This window comes from Falco biarmicus, chromosome Z, assembly GCF_023638135.1.
Source record: "Falco biarmicus isolate bFalBia1 chromosome Z, bFalBia1.pri, whole genome shotgun sequence".
Taxonomy (NCBI): Eukaryota; Metazoa; Chordata; class Aves; order Falconiformes; family Falconidae; genus Falco; species Falco biarmicus.
Window position 1 is genome coordinate 72,058,599 of NC_079311.1, and position 27,887 is coordinate 72,086,485.

The 27,887-nt window shown below is 36.3% G+C and overlaps 1 protein-coding gene across 7 annotated transcripts in view; it reads right to left on the reverse strand.

The window, feature by feature from the left end:
* NIPBL (NIPBL cohesin loading factor) overlaps positions 1-27,887 on the reverse strand; it is a 152,501-nt gene that overhangs the window by 73,394 nt on the left and 51,220 nt on the right. For 5 of the 7 annotated variants that reach the window (XM_056324005.1, XM_056324003.1, XM_056323997.1 and 2 more), the window contains 7 exons: positions 26,861-27,026; positions 25,563-25,693; positions 18,683-18,782; positions 16,938-17,089; positions 15,749-15,909; positions 11,704-11,797; positions 1,563-2,195 (listed from right to left, as the gene is read on the reverse strand). In XM_056324005.1, the coding sequence (XP_056179980.1) occupies positions 1,563-2,195; positions 11,704-11,797; positions 15,749-15,909; positions 16,938-17,089; positions 18,683-18,782; positions 25,563-25,693; positions 26,861-27,026 (1,437 nt within the window). The remainder of the gene's footprint in view (positions 1-1,562; positions 2,196-11,703; positions 11,798-15,748; positions 15,910-16,937; positions 17,090-18,682; positions 18,783-25,562; positions 25,694-26,860; positions 27,027-27,887) is intronic. The other 2 variants (XM_056324006.1, XM_056324001.1) reach the window with 1 other exon arrangement.

The window sequence follows — 27,887 nt, forward strand, 5'->3', positions numbered from 1 at the left end:
CAAAAATACAATGTATTTTTCCAGATGCTTCTCACCTAAAATGTGCTAGAGATTCTACTTGAAGCGTGTGGATATAAAAGTGGCTTTTGAAGTATTAGGAGACAAACCACAAGCTCTCCATCAATAAATTTAAAATCAGTAGAAGATACTTAAGCAAATTAACAAAACCCCCATTTCATTAAAGTAAAATTAGACAGTAAAGATCTCGAGGTGAGCACACATTTTCTCCATATATTCACAAACAAGTCACCTAAAAAGATTTGATTTAGTTGCCAAATAAGAAGTATCTAAGAAGATAAACCCTTTAGTAATTTCAACAACCACATCTACAAACACATGCACACATGAACTCTTTCTCTCCTTGATGCCCCGCCTCCTTCCCAGCATCTTTAAAAACAGGAAAAAAATTATCTTTGAATAGGGAGAAAAATTGTGCTTTTTCTGCTGGTTAAAGACCCAAACTGTATGAAAATTCAATTGCGTTGACACAAGTATGTCCAAAACTGACCATTTTCACCTATGAACTTCCAAAATCAGAATTTGCATTGTATTCCACTCTACAATATTTTTCTTAGCAGCACCTAATAAATTAGCATTATACTATAAAAGATTTTTTTTCTCAGAAGCTAAACACAATACAGAGGAAGCTTCTGGAAAATATTTGTGTTAAAATATTGCTATCTTATTTATAAAATACATTTTATCTTCAAGATTTACATCAGGGTTTTGCATCTACTTTTGGGACTTCTGAAGCCTAAGACCTTCAAACCAGTTAACAACAGAAAAACCAAACCAAAACAAAAAACCCAAGAAGGATAGATTCAATGAAATCAGTTAAGACAACCAGTACTTCTACTGAAATGAAAACATTTCTGAGGCTCACCTGGTTCTGTGCTAGAGACCGTACAGATATATGGTAGTTCTCTAAAGCTTGTAATACCTACATAATAATGAATATCCAGCTGAACAAACATTAGAGACAACATAGTAGTGTAAGTTACCCAATCATTACACTGCCCTTAAAAGAACAGATGTGATTTTAATCTAACACCTCCTTTACATTATGTTCAAATGTGGGTACAAATACAAACAGGATAAAAGAGTTTTCCTGCATTTTCTTAAATTAGGCAACATGGGTAGTTAATAATTCAACTACCAAAATTTATTACAAATTTTGACTTATGGTACTGCTGGGATTTTAGGAACTATAAACAACGTCAATTGTACTTCATTCAGTCTCATGGTTCAAAATAAGAGTAGCTTAAAAAGGATTCTCAAACAGGAGAACTTCACTTTCCATTCATTAAGACCCCAAATAAAGACTACTGAATATTACAAATACGCATATATGAGATATTACAGTTCATTGTTGGAGGGGAATGGAGATGAACGTCACAGAAGAACCTACACTGAGTAAACAGAATTGAACTATGTGACAATGACAGGAGGTTTTTATGTGTGTATATATATATATATAAAAATATATATATATATATGGGGTTTATATGCATATATATATTTATATAATATATATAGTGTATACAAACACACAATCCTTTTACCTTTATCTTGCACTTCTTTTGAAAATCGCTCCCTTTCAATAGCTGATTCACGTTCTATCCGCTCAATTTCAGCCAATGCATCCAATTCTACTTCATCATATGACGTTATAGTTCCTTGTTGCGAAACCTGTTGCTGTGTCTGTACCACAGGAGTTTGAGGTTGTTTTGCAGCAACTGAAGTGTTCTGTTGTAAAACAGGCACTTGTTGTGCCTGAAGGAAAGCTGTCTGTTCGTGCTGCGGCAAACACTGAGCAGCGTTTAGAGGGCGGTTAACATCCTGTGGAGTAACGGGTGTTTTAGAAGTCTGTCCTGGGTACTGCACATTAAAAGGAATATCACCCTCTGACACACTGCTGTTTTCCAAACCAGAAAGCATATCATCCTGCTGGTCCATATCCGAAGATCTTACACGAGAGAGTCTTAATGTAAGCTTAGTGGAGTCCTTGGAAGGAGAACTAATGATATCATACATTGCAGCTTTTTCAGTCTGGTCTTTTTCATCCTTGCCTAACTTCATTTTCTTTTGTTTCTTTTGCTTTCTTTCTGGAGAATCTAACAATATGTCTGGGGGAACATCTCTAGGTGATGAATAAGGTGGAGGCTGAGACTGTTGGATTAAAGGTTGTCTTGATCCTAGAATAATAATTCAGAAAAACTGAACAGTTATGTTGTTTCATGTTTATATAAAAACATATAACCTACATAATTTTAATGTGTATTTCTACATATAACTGTGTTCACAAAAGGTCCAAATAAGATTGGCAGGAAGCACACCATTCCTAGATCAAGATGTAATCCAGACAGCTGCAGTGAATTTCCTGGGAATTTTAGCAGTCCACTGCAGGTAGAGAAGTGATCACTTCAGAAAAGATGGAACAAAAAAAAACAACCCCACCACCAAAAAAGAATAAATAAAAATAGTACCTGCAGGTTCAGAATATCAACTATTAGAAAATGGTCAATGAAAGTAAGTTGGCTATAGAAAAAGAAAAGATCAAAAAGATTCTTAATAAGGTCCAGAGATGAAGAGTTCACGATCAGTGTATAGGCATTAGCTGTTTCAGCCACATTTTTTTAATTTTAAAATTTTTTTAAAAAATTCAAAACATACACAACCTCTTTAACTTTGATTCTGACAATACATGTTAAACTCTTTTTCCTTTCTTTCTTTTTATTTATGTTTTTATTTTAATTTAGGTAAACTTATTCCAATATTCCCCAATCACTACTATCTAGAAAACACTTACTGTCTTAAGCCTTTTTCTACCAGCCCCCCCTGCCCCCCCCTTTTTTTTTAAGTGTGAATATTTACTTCTGTATGTACTTATCCCAGGCATTAAGTGTATCTAGAGAAATTATTAAAATAAGATATTTTTAATTAAAAACATTCTCCAATTAATCACATACAAATTAAACCAACTCCCTGTAACTGTCAGCCCAGAAAAAAGCTTTGAATAACACAGAAGCTTTTCAACCTGTCTCAATTAGACATTTGAGCTATCATTTCTGGCTTAAAAAGGAATACTGGAGGGAGAAGGGGGTGAAAGGCCTATTGGCTGGACCAATAGGGTCAGCCCCATCATTAAAGCAAACATTTATCAGATTCCACTGGAGAACACTGATCTTCAGAAAGCAGTGACTGACATTATTATTAGTCATTCTGTTTCAGGATATCATAGGTCAGTACCTCTAAGAATAAAAAACTAACTGGGATACAGGTCCCCATGTGCTTCAGTCAAGAAGCACCACTATCCAAGAAAGCAGCTTTATTCTGCAGCTTAAATTTCTACCAGATATTTTAAAAAATACTAAGAATCATTAAGCAATGTACTGACCTGCAGATGAAAAAGAATGGATACCTCTAGCAAAGCTTCGGCTCACATGAAAGGTGAGCCTTTACTGATGACTTTTTTGCACAGACTGCTATACTTACTTTCTCTCCCTAGTACATTCTGTGGTAAGTCCTGTAACTTCTGTATGTAGAGAGCAGAATATGAAATGGGTTTCATCTTACTCCATCTTGACCACCAGCAACAACTCCATATTCTGCCAATAATGCCCATAAATGCTGGGAAGCCCTGTTTTAACTCATCCTGATTTTCAGAATCTTTCCACTAATCCACTTGCCCTCCTCAAATTAGATACCACACTCAACCACCAGTACTGAAGTCCTGGCTACACCCTATGAAGAACTCTCACTTGCTTTTCACCAACACAATTACTGTCTCTTTTGCTAATTTACAAGACTGTCTTAGCGTAATGTACAACAGAAATCATTAGCTACTGATTTTTTTTATGGTAATGACTACCACTCAGGAAATACAAGATGCATTTTCATTTCTACAAACACTAGAGGCAGCTCAAAACTTCTCAAAGAGATCTTACTGGTATCTTACTCTTGAATTATCTCTTAAACGAATACTTCTGAATTGCAACAATGGAACATTTTATTGTTTTTCACAGTTACCCTTCAAATAGATGACACAGATATGATTCTCTATTGTCCTAAACTTCTACGTAAATATGACAAGATTATTCTGATTTGGTATTTGTCATGCTGAAAAATAACACTGCAGCAATGGATAAGGTGGTGGTTTTATCTTTGGGTAGACTTGAGGAGGTCAGAAGGATTTCAATGCATTCCATTGAACATACTTAGAATCCAGCAGTAAATGAAGAAACAAAAGTAAAGTTTTTCCTCTCCTAGGCAGCACTACAAATAGGTATTTCAAAGTATCTTCCTCCTGAAGGAAATTCCTGAGAAGTGTTGACAGCAAGGCCTATAAGCTGCATTTTAAGAGTACACGTTCTGGCAATAACTTCACATATTTCTGAGGTTAATGATGGTTAAGCCTCTGGCAACAAGGAGGCCTAGAAGCTACAATGCCTATGTATTGAGGTGAAAAGAAATTGAAAAAGATGAACTGGAACAGTTTCACTCTACCACAGACATTAGCAGTTTTGAACAAGTATCACACGTTGAACAAGTATCACATTCTGTTTCATGCTTAGAGTTCTAACAAAACATCACCCATTACATGGAGAGATTTGTGCCTATTACTACTGAAGTCAGTCTGGAGTATTTCCTATGGGAGAAGGCTTAAGCCATTGTATGTCTGAGAACAAAGCTCTTACAAGACTTGTTGATAACAGAAGAAATATTTTTGTGGAAAGAATACACAGACAGTTATAGCCTGTTTGCTGAACTAGTAGAGATTCCAAGATTTAAAAGGTTTGTTCTACAAAATGCTGTCAATGTAGCAAATAAATAATACGATGCTCTTCAGAAATGATCTTTGGGAATGAACTGAATTTCAGAATTTTCTTTGAGAACACAGAAATACATCAGCTTTTGAGTCTAATTCTAGGGCTGTACAGTAATTCAGGAGGAAAAAAAGTATCTGTTTCTGTAGTTGATCTTCCATAATACCAGGAAAAGAACTGTGCAATCTCTTTTTATATAGCACGCATATGTAGAACTTGTGAGACAAAGAGATTCTCTACCGATTTGGGGAAGTCATTGTATCATTACTGAAGTGCAAATACTGATGGTCAACCAGGTAACGTTGAATGTAGCTAAGAAGCAGGGAACATCAATACAAAATAAGGCCTCTACAGAGAACAAATAACACCCACCAACAATACCTCCACGGTCTTCCACTAACAGCCATCCTGACCACACATGACAATCCTGGGACTGGTTCTTTATATTAACTGGTTTCTGTACCATCTCCTAGTGGTAGATGGCACTGAGTATGGGAGAAGTTTTATCAATGGCTGTAGCCATTTTAAACCACTTTTTTTATATGACTCGTGACTGATTTCTTCTCAAATCCTTTATAGTGCAAGCAACTATAAAATGCACTGCACTGACAATGACTTAGCCTTCTTAAAAATGTAAAATTTCAAACACATTTTTTGTTTGTTTAGCCCTGGAATGACTTCACTTGCTCACTGTGCATCAGTAACTTGGGCTGCAAAGAATTAGCTTCTGTCCAGGAGACTGCACACACCACTGGCATGCCCATGTTATGGTTTTGTCTGTGCACTTTCTAAGTGCGCCACAGTACTTGCATCTTATTTAAGTATTCATGTTACTTTCTCTGATCATCTCTTAGCATTTTCAGAGAAAAGGCCACTTGCCTTTCAAAGCTGATGCACCAACACTGATCACGCTCTCTGTTGTGATCCACATGGTTAAACAACAGCTATTAAGGTTACCAGGAACTTCAGATTTAGACATCTTACAGAATTTTAAAGAATTATTAGCTTTCCACTTGTACAATAACACTTCCAAAGAGTCGCTCAAAACAGTTTCTCCATATTCCTTTAACACCCTGGCAGGTAAAGGTTCCCAGATGTTGACAGAGAGTCTTTCACTATCCTACATTCTCTTTTGCCAGAGGTATCATTCTATATGCATGAAAGCTGGAAAAAAACTGATAGTGAACAAATGAAGACTAATGTCTAATACTTGGTTCATAACACATTGGAGAGAAAGCTCAGGAGTGCCACACCTTTTTAAATCCATAGCAAAGTAATCCTTGAGACTCCAGGAACATTATTTAAGTGGGTACCAAATTACTGTACAAACCTGGACACAGCATTCCAGACCTTTTACTAGAAAAGTCTTTAGAAAGACAGGCTGTAAGGAATGCATATGTGCTACGTGTGGATTATTAGATTTCACATCTAAGTAACTATACTGTAAATAAGTTCCTAAAAATAGAAGCTGGAGAAGAAGAGAACCAGAGCATCCATACTCCATTCATACTGATTTTTGTCTGTTGGAAATGCTAAGAACCTGCATATAACAGAACCTGAGGAATACACTACTGCCAAACAATTTAAAATACTGCAGTTACAAAATGTAAATAGAAGCGTTTCATTTTGTAATACAGGAGTCCTCAAACGTTTTAAACAGGGGCCGGCTCATGGATGAAGTGGCAGGCAGCCATCTGCGGCTGCTTGGTTCCCCTCCACAACCCCCGGCGGGGGTGGGGCAGGGGGGTCTGTAAATACCAGGGGCGGATTGAGGACCCTGGGGGCTGTATCTGGCCCGCGGGCTGTAGTTTGAGGACCCCTGGTTTAATATGATCCTATTTATCACTTCCACATAAATGGATTAGTTTCATGAAAATGGGATCGGACAAATTCAGCATGGAACTCTGGTTAAACCAATGTCAGAATTGTTAATAATCATCTTGAGAATCTGTACCTCCAGCAGACTCAAAAAGGGAAAAACAGTCCCTTCAAAAGGATGGCAAAGGACAGCCCAGAGTATTACAAATCATCTGTATGATTTAAATACATACTCAAAGAACAATTTCTCTATAAGGACTGAGATAATAAAGAGGCAGTATTCCAAAGTGAGTTTGTTAAGAATAAATATCATCAAATCAAAATAATTTTATTCCACAAAACAGCAGGTCTTGTGGATTGAAGAGAACCGAATGCCGTATCTGGACTTTAGCATGGCTTTCTATATAGCTTCTCATAACAATTTCACTAACAAGCTGAGGAAGTATGATCTAAACAAAAACACTGTAAGTTTTCAGTATACCCTACTGCAAAACTGTTCATAAACACATAGGTGAACAAGTGCAGCTTTCCAGAGCACTGTCTTAAGAACAGTAGTTTCAAGTACTTGTCATTAATAACTTCTCATGTAACAGCATTAGAGAGTATTTTATTAATCTAAACATCACAACAGTTTTTGGTGTTAAGTCTCAGAGAGGCCCACAACTGCTTTTAAAAACAGAATCAAAAATCATAATCTTCATGACTAATTTGATTAACTTTTTGAAACAAAAGAACTTCAGCGAGAAGAAGCACACATCTTTTATTCATCTGAGAAAGAGAAATTATAACAACACAAGATGAAGATAGATAAGCTCTATGGACAGACAGCAATATGTTTAAAACAACTTGCAGTATACATCTAAGTTATCAACAAAGAGCAGCTATACTCTCGTATACAACAGCAGTATCATGCAAAGCTGTCTACAGTACTTCTCTGACTACTCATCCTTCTAAGTCTTCAAATAGAGTTGTATCTACAACGTAGGACAGTGCAACATCAAGACAAATGCAGAACAATTAGGATTCAGATAAAAACATCAAAGACAAGTGGAAGCTGAGAAACTATGATTGACTTATGTAAAGATGAAAGAAACTGTGCTGGTCAGCCTGTGGAAGATTAGATTAGTGCAAGACATGATAATGCTATTTGATATCTAAATGACCACAAAAAAAAAAAAAAGTATGTGAATTGTTTTTCTTGTCTACTGGAAAGAAGTCAAGAAGTGTCACTTCTAACTGCAACAAAAATGATTCAGGCTCAGCATTACGTGAAAAGCTTTCTAGCACTAAGAATCTGAACAGGTTGTATGGCAAGAGTGATGAAGCTCCATCATTACTGACATTTTAACAAAAAAAGCCCCAAGTTGTTTTTTTTTTTTTTTAAATTATTGGGAGTGATACTGTTGGAAGTTATTGGGAATGATACTGATACACATTATTCAACATGAGAGCTGAATCCCATCTTCTGATGGGAAGCCCTCCAAGTCCTTTCCTGCTGTATTTTCTAAAATCACAGAATCTTCCCCTGGGAATCCTCCCTAAGTTTTGTACTAGATGCAAAGGAAATATTACTTATTTTGATTAACAGACAATTTTGACATTTGTTTCAAAGAGCTTAACTTAATTTAAAATTCAAGGTTAAAGAGACAGCATATGAGATAAAGAAGAACATACGTTTGGGAGGTTTTTAGGGACACATATTCACTGTCCACATATTCTTTCATTAGTTTTCAGGGAAAAGTCCCATCGCTTTCTTCAGAGCTTCAAATGGCTTATGAAAAACTCAGCTTTGGCTGTTCTAGCTTAGAACTGCAGTATTCAGAAGCATCCTTGTGTAAAAAGTTAAGACTTGAAGGAAGCAACAAGAATTAAAGTTTATTTTGGCCCTGTCAGAAAAAAAATCTTTGATTAAATTTCTTCCACCTTCCTTTTGAAAGACAGAGGGTAAGACAATATTTTTCTTAAAGGTTAAGTACCTTTAAGAGCACGAAAGTCTGCACTACAGATTTGAGAAGATTCCCAATTCTTCTTGCCACCCACTATACATTCAGAGACCAAGTGTAGAGGGATAACTCTTACAAATCCCTAAGAAAATAGAAGTAATCTTTCCAAATTAGTCAGAAAATAATCAAACACCCATTAATTTCTGCGTGGAATACAAATTATTTCTGGAAAAGAATGCAAAATTATATAGTTTCATAAGGGTTGTTGCTAGTCCATACAGATGTTTTTCCAGGAGTTTAGGAAACTATATGCAAATGATATGAACTCTTCTTTTTGCAAAGCAATGGACTAAAAATATTGAGGAATACTTTCCTTTACACAGATCATTAGAAGTTGTCTTTAAAAAAACCCCAAACTTTTCTGAGGTTCCAGAGCAGTGGGAAAGCAGAACAAATGGGTAAAAGATTTTGATGAGTAACCAATCCTAGATAATGGAAACCACAGAGTATTTTATGAGATCAACAAAAGGAAAATACTCTATGTTAATTCTTCATAGAGGAATTCACATAAATGAATTTTTAAAGAAAGTACACATAACAGATGATAGCATGAAAGCAGAACCATTACTCTGTTTGCACAGTTACAAATATAAAATTTACATAAAAAATAAGGGATAAAGACCAGCCTACAACTTCTGCATAAAACTTGAGCTACTCTGGTACCTTTACTGAAGCAGAAACGAAGCAAAGATTTCTGTAACACACAGTTTTACTCCACTGAATTAACTGAATAAGGAACCAAAATAATGAATATCACTTCTGACATCTCTCAAATATTTGCCTGACTTGCAAACAAAACTTCTTTCTCATTCAGATTCTGTCAGACAGCTACATTCAGTCTTGAAGTAACTCAAGACTGTCCAATAACATTCTCCAAGTCTCCAGAAGTCCTTGCTACTTCCATGCAAAAAATACAGAAATTCAGTCTGTACCCATGCCTTCAGTAACTGCCTCAAGTTTCTATGTTACACAAGAAAGCTGAGATATTGTAACCTCCCTCCTGAGGTGTCTCTCTGGACCGACGATGTCTAGTGCCATTCTTTTTGTCCTCCTGAACAAACAACTAAGTATTTTGCTCATTTTCTTTATCAAATTTTGTGACCTGTCCGCAAACTTTCAAGGGCTAATGAGAGTAGCAACAAAAAGCTCAGCATAGATACTTTCCGTTTGTTCACGACTGGAAAATTCCAGCACAACTTTCACTCCAAATCATAAGCCAAGAACTCACTGTCAGGGATCCCACACTTTAAGTAACACTGTAATTATCCACACCTCTTTCCATACATTTCTAAATTACGAGATTAGACGAAATAAATGTCTGGCAAGATTCTTGCAGCATCAAGAACTGGTTCTCTCAATCAGGGTTTACTAATCTCTTTAAGAAGGAGAAATGGTAGCACCAGTAGTAACAGTATTTCAGTTGTGTGCTTTATCAATGGGAAAAGTAAAGCTAACACAGGTAAATAAATCAAAAAGCTCCTCCTGCACTGTTTCAGCCCCTCTAGTGATGAAACACTACAATCTGAAGTGTACAATTAGATTGTTTTCAGAAATAATCTGAAAAGGTATCCCTTCAAAATGGGGTTCTGAGACAGCCAATTGAAACAGCAGCAACTTTAACCAAAAAATATTCAAATATTCTGGCTGAGTGGTAATCACGTATCTGAGCAGAAGTAGCTTAGATTCACAATGCTGTTAAACTGATAAGCTCAACAAACACAACCACATTCAGTTTTCGCCATTTACACAAGTCTTACAATAAGTCCTTTAACACAAGACCTCCTGAAATACTGATGCTGCTGGCATGCTGTACACGTACTTCTCACCTGCCACTTTAGCCACATTTTTTCTATCACTATTTAACACAGTAGATACCTACAGAAGATGAACCACAGAGACCATTTAGCAGTCACAGGACCATAGGATAATTAAGAAGGGACTTGAGGAGGTCTTTAGTCCATCCTCATGCTCAAAGCAGGGTGAGCAAGGCCACATTATGCAGGGCTTTACCCAGCCAGATCTCGAAAAAAACCCTCCAAGGACAGAAAATGCACAGCTTATATAGGCAACCTTTTCCAAGGCTCAAATGTTTTTCCTTAGACCTATTTAGAACCTACCATTTCAGTTTTAGCCCATTGTATGTCATCCTTCCTCCACAATACTGAAAAGACTGACTCAAGCCTTCCTGATAATCTCCTGATACACATGGGAAGGCTGTTCTAAGGTCCACCCTTGTCAAAGATACCTCTTACCCAGGCTGCACAAGGCCAACACCTTCACCTTCTCTGGAATGTCCCGCATCACCTGTTCTCCCTCTCCACCTAACCTGACCATTCAGAAAAGACCTAATTTTGTTTCACAACTAAAAAGCAGAAAGCACTTTTGCATCATCCTACTATTGCCAAATAAATACATAAGCACTGAAAAAGAAAATTAGCAATAATATGCCCAAACCCCTACCTTACTAAGTCTCAATTGTTGCTTCTTAGGGATAATATTAAAAACAGCAGAAGGTATTCCAGATCTTAGCATAAAGAATTATTTGGAGCAGTTATTTTTCTTGTTCCCTCTCAACTGACTGACAGTTCACCCTATTCTTTCCTTTCAGACTTCCTTTATGCTACATGTATTGCATTCATTGAACTACTTTTAATTTCATGTTTTTAAAATTTCAGGTTTGCAATTAGGGACAAATGTTGCATTAAAACACTTTTGTGCTAGTTGAGAGTTCAATACTCGTAATGCTGCCTTTAAACCACTTATGTAGAGCAACTGAAACCATTCTTATAAAGAATTTAATCCTCATATTGTAAAGGATTTTAAATCCTTCTGTCCTCCATGAATTTGTGCTTTGTTTTGAAGGATGATTAGTCAATTTTTGGACCTTCAGAAACTGCTTCTGGATCAGGGCTGAAACTATTTTGTATCCAGAACGTGATACGCTCTCTAGTACTATTTGAGTACAGAAGTCAGGAGGAATAACTAAATACATCTTTTGGGTTTCTGTTCTTTAAAATTTGGAAAAAAACCATCAATAGATATGACTAGTAGACTACCTTTAAGGGTTCCATCACTTCCAGCTGGAGAGCAGACTGACTGTGGTGACCTCAAGGAAAATGATGCAGCATTCCTTATTGAGGGATCGCCATCCTACAGTGACAATGATAAAAAATTAACATTATGAACATGAACACTTCATAAAATAAAGACTGAAATTAGTGCATATACTGATAAAATGGACTGGACAAAAAAGCATACAACAAGTATTAGAAAAATACTTATTTACATAAAAATCTTCGTAATTTAGACTGCTATTAGATGACTGTATAGGCAATATTCTAAAGCACAATCAGCCCAAAGAAGAATCTATAACCAGAACATGAACACAAAAATAAATCTACGCACATGTTTTCTAGCTAAGCACATTTGGTTTATGCTAAGATTCCATTTAGAACGTTTTCGTTGCAAGCATTCATAGTAGAACTGAAAAGCAGATACATGATCTCTATATAGTATCACCTGAAAGAAACTGAGCACAAAATGTAGATTTTTTTCAAACAATCGCCATTTTTTTCACTTAACCTACACTTAAAGCTTATCTAGAATGCCATCTTACTGTCCGAGCTAAACAAATTAACACTTTGTATTTAAATCCCCCAGCATACACACACCAGGACTGAACAAAAACTCCAGCACTTGCATAGCAGCCACTGAGACAGTCTCATGTAAAACATAACTGGAGTGATTTTTAACTTGTTATTTGTCTGTCTGAACAGTTAGATAGGAAAGAACTCAATGGCAATATGAAGTACTTCCCCAACATGGCAAAAAAGTTCTGTCTTCTCAGTTTTGCATGGAATAACCTGCATCAATGGAATTCATAAATTCTGAAAAACTTCATCATAATTTAATACTAATCACAAAGTAATTATGTCCATACTCTACCTTTACGAAACCCACTGTTCAAATTCTCCTTTAATGTTTAACAAGTTTTTTACTGCTATCATGGACCCCTCTGCTGGTCACAAGTATACTCATTCACTCAATGCCCTAACTAGATCTAAACTTCTATAGAACAGTACTTCCCATCTTTAGCACAGTTTTTTATAGGACACCTATAGGAATGCTTTGGGAAAGAAAAAACTAACAATCCGTATATCTATGAAAAAACAATTTCTATAATTATTACAAAACTGCAAGAAGTCATTCTTTTTTAAAGAGTGAAGTCATACAAAGGAAGTCTCCAAAGAAGTTCTAAGGTTACTTAATCTGTTTCCTAATTAAATTGGTTATTACAGTAGCTAATATTCTAAGGTGGCTCCTCTTGAGGTATCTGAATAGGGACAGCTCTTATATATAACTTTTTATTTATTCAAACCTGAATTATCTGCCTGATAAATACCTTTTATCCTTTTGACCAGTTTCAACCCACTTAAAAAAAATGTTAGAAGGCTCAACTGTAATTACAGTTTACATGTCTGTATGGAAAAAAAAAATCAGCAGCCAGTAGTAAGTTAGAAAGTCAAACGATTTCAAGGAAATAGAGCCTGCATTGACGGGCAAGTAGGCGCTCCCTCTGACAATGGCCAAACAGCAAATTTCCACGTGCATAGGCATAGATTAGACAGCGTACACATTACATGTTGTGAGGGCATAGTTGACATTGCTTAGGGAAAGGGGGAAAAAAAAAAAAAAAAAAAAAAAAAAAGTATAACATTTATGCACTGAAGGTGCTTACAAGTCAAAGAACATAAATCCATGAGAAACCAGATTCCATCACTTTAATGATCCATGGACACTTAGAAAACAGTTCTATTTGTTGTTTTTTTTCACCTCCCACAGCACAATGCATCTGAAACTCATGCCGTGCTATTAACTACGCTTATTCTTGCAACAGTGCTTGCAAAAGTTGTTGCCTTATGCGAGGACAGCCTTGTGTGCAAGGAAATCTAATATTCAGATTCATTGCAAAAAAAAGAACTATATCTTAAACTTACATGTTTTTATTGTAAGTCAAAGTGAATTAATTTCCTGATGAGTTACTCACTTATCTACCACACTGAAATTATGGAGCTGATTTTTTTCAAACCTGACTTATCTTTAATTGGTAATAAATCTTAAAAAAAAAAACCACAACAAAACAAAAAAATTGAACAAACAGCTTAGTAACTTATTAGTATATATGTTTTATTAGGGCAGGAGTGGTCCTCTGCCTATGACTACCAAGGGAATAGGCAAAGGCAACTTCTATTGAATTAACTGAACAGACTACCTACAGGTACATATGCCATTCCTACCATAGATGACAAACTTTCAGAAGTGCTCATTTATAGTCTCCTAGTTCAGTGCTTCATCAAATGGTGATATGTAAGCACAAACTTACATTCCAGGAAAGCTCTCAAACCTACCAATCGTCACTGACTGCATGTGTAGTGAGCCTTTAAAGGTGTACCTGCTGATTTTGTAGAATCATATATCACAAAATCACAATATCCTGTAACTATTCACATTTTTTAAAGCAATAAAAATCCTAACACTAAGAAAAAGAATAAAAAATAAAGTTTTTGAGTTTTATTATTTAATAATCCTCATTATTAACTATCTTTGCCAAAGGTCACACGGCTTTTGAAAAAGCTGCAACATTATGATTATGATGAAGCTTATTATTCATACCTAGATGCAAAACTTTAGTTCCAGTTCTTCAAACTGTTTTCTGCATCATAGCTACTGCTACTAAAATCAGCATTTAAAGGTATAATTACAAATAAAATAAATGTAACACATGCTATGTTAACAATATGCACAAAGGGACAGAAGTGCAAGTTTACAACATTTAGTACTTTCTACATTCACTATTTCTCAAATTAAACCAATCAATGAGGGTATACTTTATGTTTTCATTGTCTGTTTTGAAAGAGTTTCATTTCTAAGTTTTGATGAACTAGGATGTGGTTGCATTGCTTGGATGACAAATTTAGATATGAATATTTTTAAATACTTTCTGTTTAAAATTATGAAATTGATTATCCTAATAATAAAGTTTTCCAAAAATACTGTCTTAACAAAACCAAAATTATCCTGATGGCCTATCTTGAACATAGTTGGGGGATATATATGTTTAATGCCAAGAACAGCTTCCTATTTTGAAGAATTAGCATTGCTGAATCAGAGACTGAGAGAAACATCTGATGACTGTATTATGGCAAGATTCCTTCACTACGACAGTAGTTTGAGATACTACTACTTAGTTAACATTCTTAATCAGCATTAATTCTTGCATTTATAAAAAGAAAGACTAATAAAACCAGTCACCAATGGTTGTTGTAAGGTTGTAAGGTGTACACTCTTGCACTCACTCTCTCTCACGCCCTGGAACAGCTCTCCCTTTAAGAGATGTTCGGATACCGTGTGTCAAACTTGTAAAGAATCCCAACAACCTTCATCCATAGGATGACATGCTCATTAAGAAGAAAACTAATCTGGTTCAAAAAAATGTGGGATAAAGTTGGGGTTTCTTCCTTTAGATTCAAGGAATCTTTCAGAAGGAATTTTACACACATGAAATAGTGTTACTAAGGGAAAACTTAAGAAACCATGACATAAAAGTACATAACAGACCAATAAGAGAAAAAGTCCATAGGAATTCTTGCCTTTGACAACACTGCTGTGTTACCCACCAGGCTATTCAAATATGTCAAGTCTAATAGTTAATTTTTCTTTCTCAGGCAAGTGGTCAATACAACTACTTAGAATCTAGTATTGTTTGCATCACCATACTGCTACAGTAATTGCAGAGACACTCTACCATTTCTTTAAAATAAACTCAAATATGAGATTATGTGAAGATTTTTTACTTTTTCTAATTTCATCAGAATGAACATTTCAAACTGTTCCAAAGGAAAAAGAGATCTAGGAAAAATTAATACGCACATATTAAACTTGTATGGTTGAGTGTACACATCTGAAATTGAAGTATATTTTCATTGGTTTTATACACCAACAATATAGTAAAAGATCTGACTTCTAAGGCAGCTAAACACATACTTGCTTTATTATACTAAATATTTGCTTTATCATAATAAACTGATTTAGATAACATACATCACTACTTAGTCTGTGCACCATCTGTAGGTAGTCTTCATTTGAGCCATGTCTAGAATTATCAGCATGATGATTAGCTGAATTTCCAGACAACTGACTTGAAACTTTATTTTCATGGAGATTCCGCATCCCAGCTGTGACAATGGGACTGGATACTGAAGCTGAAACACAAAAAATATAAATAACTATACTGATACATTCACATGTTCGTTAACTCTTAAGAAGTTCCAGAGAAAACACCATAACAGTGGATATGAGCTGGTTGCAAGAGGTCTAGAATCTGGAAAAGAATCCAACTTTTTGATTCAATTGTTTTGCCACAAATACCTTGAATAAAATCAGGTATTTCAGATTTTAATTTTCAAGAGGATTTAAAAACTAAATTCCATGTACAGATCAGCCAAGTTTTTCTCCACATCTATCCTAATTTGTCAATATCATATTTGTACTGGTTACAGAAAACTTTGTTTTCCTCTATATAATTTGTATTCACTACATTCAGCAACTTCCAAGGAATTCACGAGACACAGAACATTACATACAGAACAGCTGCGTATATCACAATGTTAAACTTTAAGAACTAATGATTTAAAAGAATCCAATGAGAATTCTACTTACCCAGAAAAAAAATATCTAGATACTTTTAACAGTGTTCATGTTGTTCAAGATTGGTTTTAGAAAAAGGAAGAACAAAGAAATCTGTTCATTCTGAAGGCCAACTTTGCTAGATACTGCATAACTTTAGCATAATTCTAGCTAACTTAGAATTAATGTAGTCCACATTACAAAGGTTTGGTAAGGCTAGATAAGCTGACAGCAAAACTCAAATTATATTGGCAAAAACAAGGTTTTTTGCTAGTACAGATACATTTTGGCCATAGCTAACAAGTAAGTCTTTGGTTTGTTTTAGTTTTTCTCTGTTGTCAAGTATATATGACAGCTATGCAAAATGGGTGTACATAGGGGAGCAATACAACACAAACATATGTTTTCTTTTCTTCTTCCCTTATATTTTTTAAAGTACATAATACAACTCTGTACAGTCAAGAAAGCAAAGCTTAAGCATATCTGCCAACTCAAAGATTTGCATTAAGCATGTGACTCCTTCCGAGAAATTAGAAAGCCATGAAACATGCACACGAAGGTAAAGCTGATATGAGATAGGAGAATAAAACAAACAAAGACCTACCTTGCTGCATCTGAGGATGTGGTGTATAACTTGGAGGATGTGAATATGGCATGTATCCTGCAGGGCTTTGAGGAGCATATGGACTAGGCACTGGACTGTTCTGTTGTGCCAAAAATCTGTTCCCAGAGCTTGTCTGTGGCGGCACAAACCGGCTAAAAATAAAATTCAAAAGAAGTTTTTAAAATTTAGAAAAGCAAATTCAGATACATTTATGATTTCTTTTGGAATATTATACATTCAGAACACTACAACTTCTTTAAGACACAAAATTCCAACACAATCACGAATCTCCCTCAAAGTAGGATTTTAAGTTATCAATACCTTCCCGACTTCAATTATTACTTGAGAGTCACAGCTTAGGTACTGCATTAGTAAAAGTAAAGAACAGAATAAAAACATTCAAAAGACCTCCACCTACGGAAAGGATGCAATGACACAAATATGGACTAAAATTAGACCTGCAATTTCTAAAAGTTAATCCTTAGAAGTCTGAGTGAAAGTGACAGCTAAGTTTTAATTAACAACTAGGTCACTAGGATTAACAAGAAGCCATCTACTCTGAACATGATTTTTCCAGTAAGATTTCAAAGAACTTCATCTAACAGAACTATGCTGCCAAGACACAGGAACGTTACAGGCAATTAGGTAGGACTTGACCCAAAGTCCACTGAATACAACTTACAATTTCACTGACTTTTATTGATTGATCCTACAGATAGGAAGCCATAAAAATAGCATATGCTTGTGACAATAATACATGCACATTATAACTTACATTCTTATATGAGCTTTTCAAAATAAACCCAGATAAATACTTCAGAAAGAAAACTGTATGCTTTTGCAACCCTCAGTTCTAGATAGCAACTCTATGAAGGTAAGCTTCCACAGAAAGAAATAGCAAAGTATTTAACACAAGGATTTTGCAAGGATTTCAAGAAGACTTTGTAATATTCACTTTAATATTCACAACTCAAAAAATGTTCTTCAATATCCCTTTTAGACATAAAAGTAAAAAGGTGGACTGTTTTTTGTGCAGATACAGAGTATTTCATTTGCCAAAACAATGATACTGAGACCTAATAACTGAAGATGAAATCTCTTAAAGCCCAGTAACTGGGCTGAAACTACATGCAGAACTCCTTCCTTGAGTCCAGAGTACTTTATTATATTAATAAAGGCCTGGATTATAGGTGCATGCTACTTGCTAATGCTCAAAAGTTTAAAATAAAGAACCAGAAAGTTGATGATACTGCTGGAAGACTGGTCAGACTACTGGGCCTATGTTCCTCTGAGTGGCCTTTTGTGTAACTGTTACAGCAGTACCCCATCCTTGTACAAGCCTTCTTTCCCACTTTCCTGCCACATTGTTACATACTTGCTGGGACACATCAGCCTGTTCTCTCCTACTCTCCCGCCACCAGTCTCATCCTCTGCCACAGGCAGAAACAGTTGAAGGGGTGGCAGGAAGCAGGAGGACTTCTTATTCAGGAAACACAGTTTGCCAGAATTATGGGAAGGAGAGAGTGTGGAGAATTGTGAGCAATCCTTGGAATATAACGATTAATTCACTGACAGACAGATGTTTCCTGGCCAGCTGAAGAAACTCACCCTGCTGTCAGACAAATGTGAAATTTGTCTTGGCACTAATCACCTTCCACTCACATACTTCCAACAAGAACTGACTGTCACTGTAGGAAGCATTTGCAGTTCACTGCCCCTCCCACCCACTTAAAGGACAGCATTACCTGGAAGGGCTATGTGAGATAGTGGTTTGTTGATAATTGGAAGATGCAGGACTACCACGCATGGAATTCTGAGAAATATTAAACTGTGACATCATCATCCCTATTGAAAAGAAGATAGCAGCATTACTTTACACACATTTCCCTTTTAATCAATGAAGTCTCTCATTTCATAATTGTTATACACAAAGACATTATAAACTTTACAGACATTAATATCATCTACCCACAACTGTCAAAAAACATTAGAAATTATCTATTCCATGTAAGATGTCCATTTTACACCATGACCTAAAAAGTGTTCCCTAAAGCAGTGTTAATTCAGTTATAAATATTAACAGCAGTTCCTTCCTTTGCTCCTTAGAGCTTCCTAAGCAAAAACCTACTAGGAAATAGAAACATTTTATAACAGGACATACATTCTACACCCCAGGCTGGTGTGTACAGTACTCGCTGTGCTGGTAAGTAAAAGATTTGGAAATTTCACATATCAGAAGGACACAGAAAACATACCTCCCATTTTTAGAGCAAGTACAGCAAGCAATCATCTCAGGCTGAGCGCTGCAAGATATTCTTACTGGTCCCATAACGCCTTAGTGGTTCCTTTCCACCCAGGGAAAAAAGCTTTCTATTCCACCTCCACTATGCTTACAAGGACTGTTATCAAAGAAGGTGCTGAAATACTTCCGTTGCAAAGCAGAACCAATATCCCAACTGTAGGCTCCCCGCAGCCTGCAGATCCCCCTAGTCACGCATTGGGCATTCAGGAGTTATGCTCGCTGGCAAGTCACAAGTACACAAAGGTCTTTGCAACTAGTTTGAGGCATGTGGACAATGCCCTTAATAATTTGCTTGAACTTCTGGTCAGCCCTGAAGTGGTCAGGCAGTTGGACGAGGTGATCATTGTAGGTCCCTTTCAAATGGGATATTCTAGTCTATTCTAATTCATACCATTGTTAGGGAGAGTTTAAAGACATTTTTTTCTTCCTCTCTTTGACACAGGTATAAAGAATTCTGTAACAACAGCATGACACTGGAAGTTGAAGTGATGCAGAAATAAAAATTAAAAAAAAAAAATCAATGAATTTTAAGTTATTTTAATGACAAAATTTAACATCTCGCAGCTAAGAGTGTCAGAATTCATGTGCACACCGCTACTTGGCAAGCCCACAGCAAGTGATCCACAATTGTGGGTAAAAGTACCTCACCAGTAAAAGTATTTTAAGCCAAAGGTTATGACAGAAGGCTGACAGAAGTCCCCAGTCCAGACTGCTGGCGAGCTGTCAATCCTTCAATTGCTATCACCGATTTCAATTACTGCAATATACACACAAGCAGAAGTAGTTTCAGAAATCCTCCCTGTCACCCTCTTTTCTCTTCCCCTCTCCCCTGCAGAGATGTGATAATCCCGCAGGAATGCAGCCGTTACTACCTCACGGTAGGTGTGAAGTGCTGCATTCCAAGTACAAGAAAACTAGCCCAGAGCAGGAGTGAAAGTCACATGTTGTGCTGAAAAAAAATAATAATAATCTGAGACCTCTACACTTCAATACAGAGGACACTGAATTTTCCCAACAGAAAGGGACTCCAACTCCAGCAAAATTTGTTTAAATGGACACTGACTGCCTTGCACAGAGCCAAGCGAGGAGGAAACTCCAGGGGTTTTGTGCTGGAGGCAGCAGCCAGCCTGCCCACTGGCCCCTCACCTCTCACTGTCACTGCCACTCTCAACACAGCAGGTACCGTATTTTAGCCAAACTACTAACCCTTAACATGCATGTAACGAAAGGTGACGAAACGTGCCCTTATGAGCGTGAACCATACAGATGAGGTTTCACTTTATGCTTCAAGGACAGACTGCACTTTTAAAACATTTTAAGAATGTATCTATTTATTTTCTCCTCCCTAAATTTTTAACACATTTTGAACCAAGATGTGGGAGTTTGGGGTTTAAAAGAACAACAGAAAATATATAAATTAATCCATTTTTAATGCCATTTGAAAAAATCCTAAAACTTATTCTGTGATGGACTACTGTTACTTCTGTATCTCTGTTGAAGGAGGGGCAGAAATGGGAGACAATCTAGGTGACTTCAAAGAAAAAAAGAAAAATACACCAACAAAAGCAAAACAAAACCTAAGAAATTACAACAAAGTGTATCCAAAGTTTAGAGACAGATAAGTATACCTGATAATGATGTAATAAGAAAGAAGTGAAAATAAGCTCCAAAGATTTAACCTAAAAAGGAGCTGAAATTAGTCTGTGGCCTTTAGCACTAAAATATCTCCTTGTACACTTTTTTAATGTTATCATACCACTAAGCAGCAGATTTATGGCTCTACTTTGCATTTCTGTACCTCAAATATTTTGAATTTATTTTAAATGAAACCTTAATTTTGAATATTGGTGTAATGGCTATACCTTTAAATTGTTGTAACCTGTGATCTGAATTTCATGTACAGGAATGACTATGGCAGCAACCACCCAGACCACTGGAGGACAAGCCTTACAAGAAGCAGTGCAAGTGCAGCAGTGACCTGATCCGAGCTGGCTTTGGTGCCGATAACCTCATTCAACACCAACCTCTCTTCTCCTGAGTGACCACCGTAAGAGATCATGTTCATGGACTAAATGAACTCAATGGACATTTTGTTGACATGTTACAGACGTTTAAACAGGGGTGGTCCATAGACTAGGGAAATGATATCTGTGTATTATATCAAAGGATGGGAAGGGTGATGGTGGTTAATGAAGTTGTATTGGACAGTGTGGCATGACGTAAATGGTATGGAATAAGGGGTGGATAATGTCCTGGATTCAGCTGGGATAAAGCTAGTTTTCTTCTTAGTAGCTAGTACAGTGCTGTGTTTTGGTTCTGATGTGAGAACAATGTTGACAGGACATTGATGTTTTCGGTTGTTGCTGGGTGATGTTTACACTCAGTCAAGGACTTTTCAGTTTCTTGGGCCCTGCCAGCAAGAAGGCTGGAAGGACAAGAAGAAATTGGGAGGGGACACAGCCGTGACCCAAACTAGCCAAAGGGATATTCCATGCCATAGGATGTCATGCTGAGTATATAAACTGGGGGAAGAAGAAGGAAGAGGGGGACATTTGGCGTTATGGCGTTTGTCTTCCCGAGTCCGTTACATGTGATGGAGCCCTGCTTTCCTGGAGGCGGCTCAACACCTGCCTGCCCATGGGAAGTAGCGAATTAATTCCTTGTTTTGCTTTGCTTTTGTGTGCAGCTTTTGCTTTACCCATTAAATTGTTTTCGTCTCAACCCTTGAGTTTTACACTCCTTTCCTATTCTCCTCCCCATCCCTCTGGGTGAGGGGGAGTGAGTGAGCGGCTGCGTGGTGATTGGTTGCCAGCCGGGGTTAAACCGTGACAGTGGGTAACACTGAGGTTTAAGAAAACATCATCCTAGTAAAATTACAAGAATGAGTTTCTTTAACACATACTCCTATTTCTTCAGTATAACTTTTTGGTATGAAAAAAAGTGATACACATAAATCCATTTTAGCACTCCTACTGAATGCCAAAGAATGCACCGCATAAAAACGCAGCTCAAGGTCACAGAACAACTCTCTTTACAATTCAAATGTATTACAGCATCATGTGTGCTTTAGCTAAGACTGCTCAACAGTAGATGATTTTTCTGTTAAATACACAATCTTGTTGAAAGTGTATGCCTGCCAAAGTTTTCCCTTCTACAGGCACATGTGCACTTGAATTCTTGTATAAATGAAAAAAATTATCCAGGTAACTGATGTGTATGGAAAGATGCATAAGATTTCAATCCCCCAAAATTCAGAAGTTCTGGTAAGTAGCTTGAAGTGCGTCCTTTCTGACCCCTAAGCAATGCTATGAATACTAACCTATCGCAATAGACTATTTTAGCTGTTCTTCCAACACATATCTCCTGAAAGACAAAGCCAAAGTGTTGACAGGGAAAAGAGAAAAAATTATAAAAACTAAACTAAGTAACATGTTAATTTGAATTTAATAATTATGAAGAAATCCACTCATACACTGTAACATGCAAGACAGATGTACTTCCAAGATGGCACCCAGAACTTCCTATGTTACCTGATGAAAAAGGTCTAAAATAAACATTTTGCCCTTGTACAAAGTTAGGCCTTATTCTGCACAGTGATGTGACTCCGTCTGTTCAGACAATCTGGTAATAGAAAACAGTCCAAAAATTAACTAAAATGCTAACTAAAACAAACAAACAACTAATTTGTATGAAGACTGTTTCAACAGTGGAATTGTTATCAAAAGATAGGATATAGGAGTTTGAACACTGCTGCTATGTTACCTGAAACGGAATATGCTGGGGGTGGAGGTGCCTGTTCAGGACACAAAGTGAAAAGTGTCCACATAATACATTCTTCTTGCACCGTTTGTTCATCATAACTAAAAACAATTCTTGCTCTAAACTTGCTGTTGACCTACAGATCAATATGAACTTGGGAAAAAACATCAGTGCAGAATTCTGCTCGTGCTTCACCTTATATTCACAAGATTTCAAAACAGTATTTCACTTTCTGAAGATGTGTTTATTTCCTGACAAACTGTACTGAACCCAGAAATTTATTCTGTGTTTAAGGTACTTCTTTAGCCAGGTGAAGTTCCTGTTCTTCATCAGAAATAAAGTCTAAGAGAAATTAATTTGAGTTCACTTTACACATAACTAATGCTGGAACTGGCAGTCAGGGGATCATGGTACACAGACCCAACTCAGGCTGAGTAAACAGACAGGGGGTCCTCCTGCTGCCTTTGCTCTTTCTATTATAAACACAGTACCCACTGCTGACTTCACTGCATGCTAGACTCAACTGAAGGTGGAAAGACAATATCCAGAAGGAAGACAGTAAGGAAAGCAGAAGAGATTAATTTGAAATACTAGAAAAGAGCCTAAATTTCATTCTTCCAACTGGCAAAATGTCTTACGTCTCTACCAAACCCCCAATTGTTTTACAAACCATGACTCTGCAGAGACTACAGTATCTGTTCAGCAAGCAGAAGAAACCCCAACTTTTGCTGCCCCAACACATCAGTACAGCCTCCTCTGGCCTTGGAGATCTGAATGGGACATAGTAACATCTAATAAGGTTACCAAAATTTGCCAACATCTAGCTTAAAGATCCACCTATATCCAGATAGGAGAGTGGCCTTTTTCCATTGAAAATAAAGTCATACTTCATCTAGCTTTTCAAAACATTCATTCCAGGGCCTTTTTCCTCTGAAAATATTTCATGTACAGCTATGCTTTTCCCCTCTTCCCCCTTTCTTTCCAGTTTTCAGATTTCACACTTACACTGTAATACTTGTACTCATACAAGTATTCAGAATTATGTAAAATAAAATTAAATATTCAAGGGGGGGGTTAAAGTCTTACCTCTTTCGGTTTTCTAAAACCACTTTGTTAACTTTACTAAAATAACATCAACTATTCTTCTAAGTTTCACATTGAATTATTTTTTATTCTGTACTAATACCTTCCTTCAAGCATAAGCCAAAGCACATTTAAAGACTGAGGTGCTTTTATTTCATTGAAGATTACTCTTAACCTACTGAATCAAGCTGCAAAAGTGTTTTGTCTCTGTGAAGGACAGAATTAGTCAAAATTATGAAGAATTTAACTAGCTTTGTCTTCTTTCTTTCAAAAGCCTCTGCTGGAACAGATAATTTCAAAAACAATGCCTTTCTTTTGCATTGGCAAAAAATTATTTTACTCTACAAAATGGTGGAAAACTCATAATTCATGCATATGTTCTTTGTGGGACCACTCTGCAAACCAGCAGGACAGCCATAACTCTTCCCATAGCTGGAAAAATCACAATGTGCCGCAGCTACCACTAAACACTGGATCTGAAGGTTGTTTTCAGAACTTAAATTTCAGGATGTAAGTATCAATGAATTTACAAATATGTAGCACTGCCTTTCACATTTTCATTCCAGGAAACTTCTGTCTTCTTTCAAGGAACATTACATGTTTTGTCCTTAGCAAGTTCTTTTCAAACACTGTATGCCTTTTTACCCACTAGCCTAGGTGAATGAACCTAATAATTTTATTATTTTTACCCTCCAAAAACACCATACACTTCCTATCCCCTATGGAGTCCATTAACACTTCTATCTATATCTCTACAGTGCTAGCAAAGCTTTATCCTCACACTGTGGAAACTCTGGAAATTCTCCTGCTTGTTTCATAGCTTAGTGTTTAAAGAACATACATCAGGTTAAAGTCTCCAGACCTAAAAAAACTCGAATCTGTTCAATTAATCCTTTGCTTGGTCTCTCTCCTTCATCTTCGCTATCCTGCAGAATATGTCACTATAACTCAGAAGAGAATTAACTACCAAAACAGTAAAATCTGTAGGGCATCACAAATAGCTGAGACAAGGAATAACAGGGAGAAGCTGTTAAGTATGGTTCATTCAGCCTTGTTACTTACCCGGGAACTATTACGAACTACCACTGCAGTAACACCCTATAATCATACAGATCTTCAGTAAAATCAAGGCAAGTTTTTCCAACTTCAATTATTTCTTAAGACAAATATATAAACCTAGCCATAAAAAAATTCAAATAAAATTATTTTTAAATTAAGTCAAATCACTCATCCTAGAGATTAAACCTCGTAGTGAAATGAAACATTATTTACAAAAATACCTGGTAGAGTTTATTTTCATGCTTATTCTAATACAATCACTCTCTGAAGATGTCAAGATACACAGCTTTGTATCACTATCAAATATAAGGTAAAGGTATAAATATCAAAGTTGTGCTCCATATATATTTGTAGTTAGTATCAGTCCCTTAAACTTAAACAACAACATAAAATGCAATCAATGAATGATCAAAAATCCTTACCGCTTTGTACCCCGTATCTGTTTTGCATGCTTTTCTCCCTGAAAACATTAGGATTCCTTGCCAGGATAGCCTGCAGCAAGACTGGTATATCTCCCTCTGGATCATCACTGCCAAGGTTATCTTTCAACTCTCTGGAATTGTGGAAGTAAGCAAATAAAGAGGCAAATGCATTTTCAAATTATAAGAAACTATGATCAAGTAAAAAAAAAAATAAAACCAAAATCAAAAAAACAAAATCAAAATGAAAGAAGACAATTTGCTGTTAAAATACAGAAAAAAACAAGTCTGCAAAGCACTGTTCCCTGCCTCTGTATTTTTTTCCCCCTCTCTTCTCTAAAGAATGGCAATAGAAGTATTCTTACCAGTCTTCAAAATTATTTTCTCTTAGTAAGCTCTTATATATATACATGGCTGTCAGTTTCAGACTATCATAATAAGTTTCTTATGCCAACTTTTGTATTATGATCTTCTCCACAAAAGAACATTCTGGCATAACAACAAGGAAGTATTACTGTAGGAGTGAAAATAACATGCATGAATGTATAACATTGAGGTTGCAGCCCAATGTTTTGGGCATCTTTTATTTCATAAAGAGAAACTGGCATCTTTGACAACACAGGTTTCCTTGTGAACCACAAAGAAAATTTAACAAATATTGCGTATGCATCCACGTTTTCACTTATTTTTTGCATTGAGGACTTCTAAAAGCTACCTTCCATTTGATCAAAACTATTGATTCGGACAATGTAGGAAAGAGACAGGGTTGTCAACATAAGACAATTCAAAGGACACGAGGGAAAAATTTAAAAAAAAAAAGAAGAAGAAGAAAAGAATTAAGAAAAAGAGAATACATTAGCATACTTGCTGGTTCAGTTCTTAAAGTATTTAAGTTCAATACTTAATCAGAAATGACATGGGTCTTACCAGGGTGTCTCAAAAAAAATTTTTTTCTGTAATACTGTGTATATAATTTGTCTATGCACATTACTAACCAAAGTGGACACAAATGAGTTTTGCACAGTTGAAACCATGAAATATGCACTGCCAACTAGCAAAACCAGAATAAGCAGATCCATAAAACACCACCCCCCAGTTATGCGTAAGTGTTGCCAGACAATTATTAACAACCTGCCTAAGACATTTCACTCCTGCTTATCAGTCATCTACTAAGCAAGCTTAATAAAAAGCCTTCATGTTCTAATTTCCAGATTCTCACAAACATCCTTCTCAATCCAGTTAATTTTGATTTCAAGGGATAAGGATGCTGATCTGATATAGCTGAAGTTCAAAATACATACATGTGATCTGTTGACACCTGATTGAGACTGTGGACGAGCTGTGAAACCAGATTTTCATCCCTGCAAGCCAGAAGGCAGTTCACCTCTTCAGCTATCCGTCCATTGAAAAGCAGGCTTTTTGTTGTTGTAGCAGGTAGAGGTGATGGAAGAGGCAGCTGGTTCAAAACTGTTATCAGAACACAGAAAGAAGTTCACAATCTTCTCACAAAACACAAGCTTACAAGTAGTTACAACTTCTTACTCCCTCATGTGATTAGGAAAACTTGATTACTACATTTAAAATATAGGGAGGATTTCTGGATTTTTTTTTAATCATGAATGGTCACACACACACACAAGCTGGATTCTGCTTTAAAATAAAGCAGTCAAGTCCACAAGTTATACTATTATTTTACAAGTTTAACAGTGCTAAGGCAAGTATTAAGAATGAAAACGTATTTTAATTATTCCAGAATATTAAGTTATTTATTATGTTATGGCAGCTTTCTCATGGAGCCAAAAGTGTTGATAAAGAAAGGAAATGTACTTTTTTTTAGTTACCTGCAGTACTGTAAGTGTTTTTAGTTGCCTTGTAGTTGCCTGCAGTACTGTAAGTGCATTGAGCATACACTTCAAGTTTTCTACTCTGCTCTTCGTATTTAATTAGTGTTCTCACTTTGTATGGCCAGGGTAGATGAAAAAAAAAACACCCAAAAAGAAGCCCACCAAAAAACCAAACAACCAATTTAAGCCATAAATTAAATTCTCAGTTTATTCTTATTTTGTTGTGTTTATTTCTACGTAAGTCATCTTCTCAATAAAAGGCTAGTATCATTGGTTGGTATGATCACTAAAATGTCAATTCAGTCAATAGAGCTTTTCACAAATCTTAGTAAAAAGATGTAAGAAACACACTCATTGCAGCATTTCAATCAGATTATAAATGAGCACTCTGTAGTTTCAGAGGACATTCTTAGGTCTACAGACATAACACAGAACTGTACCATGTAAGAAGCTTTGACCAGATGATTGGCAGAGCTACACAGAC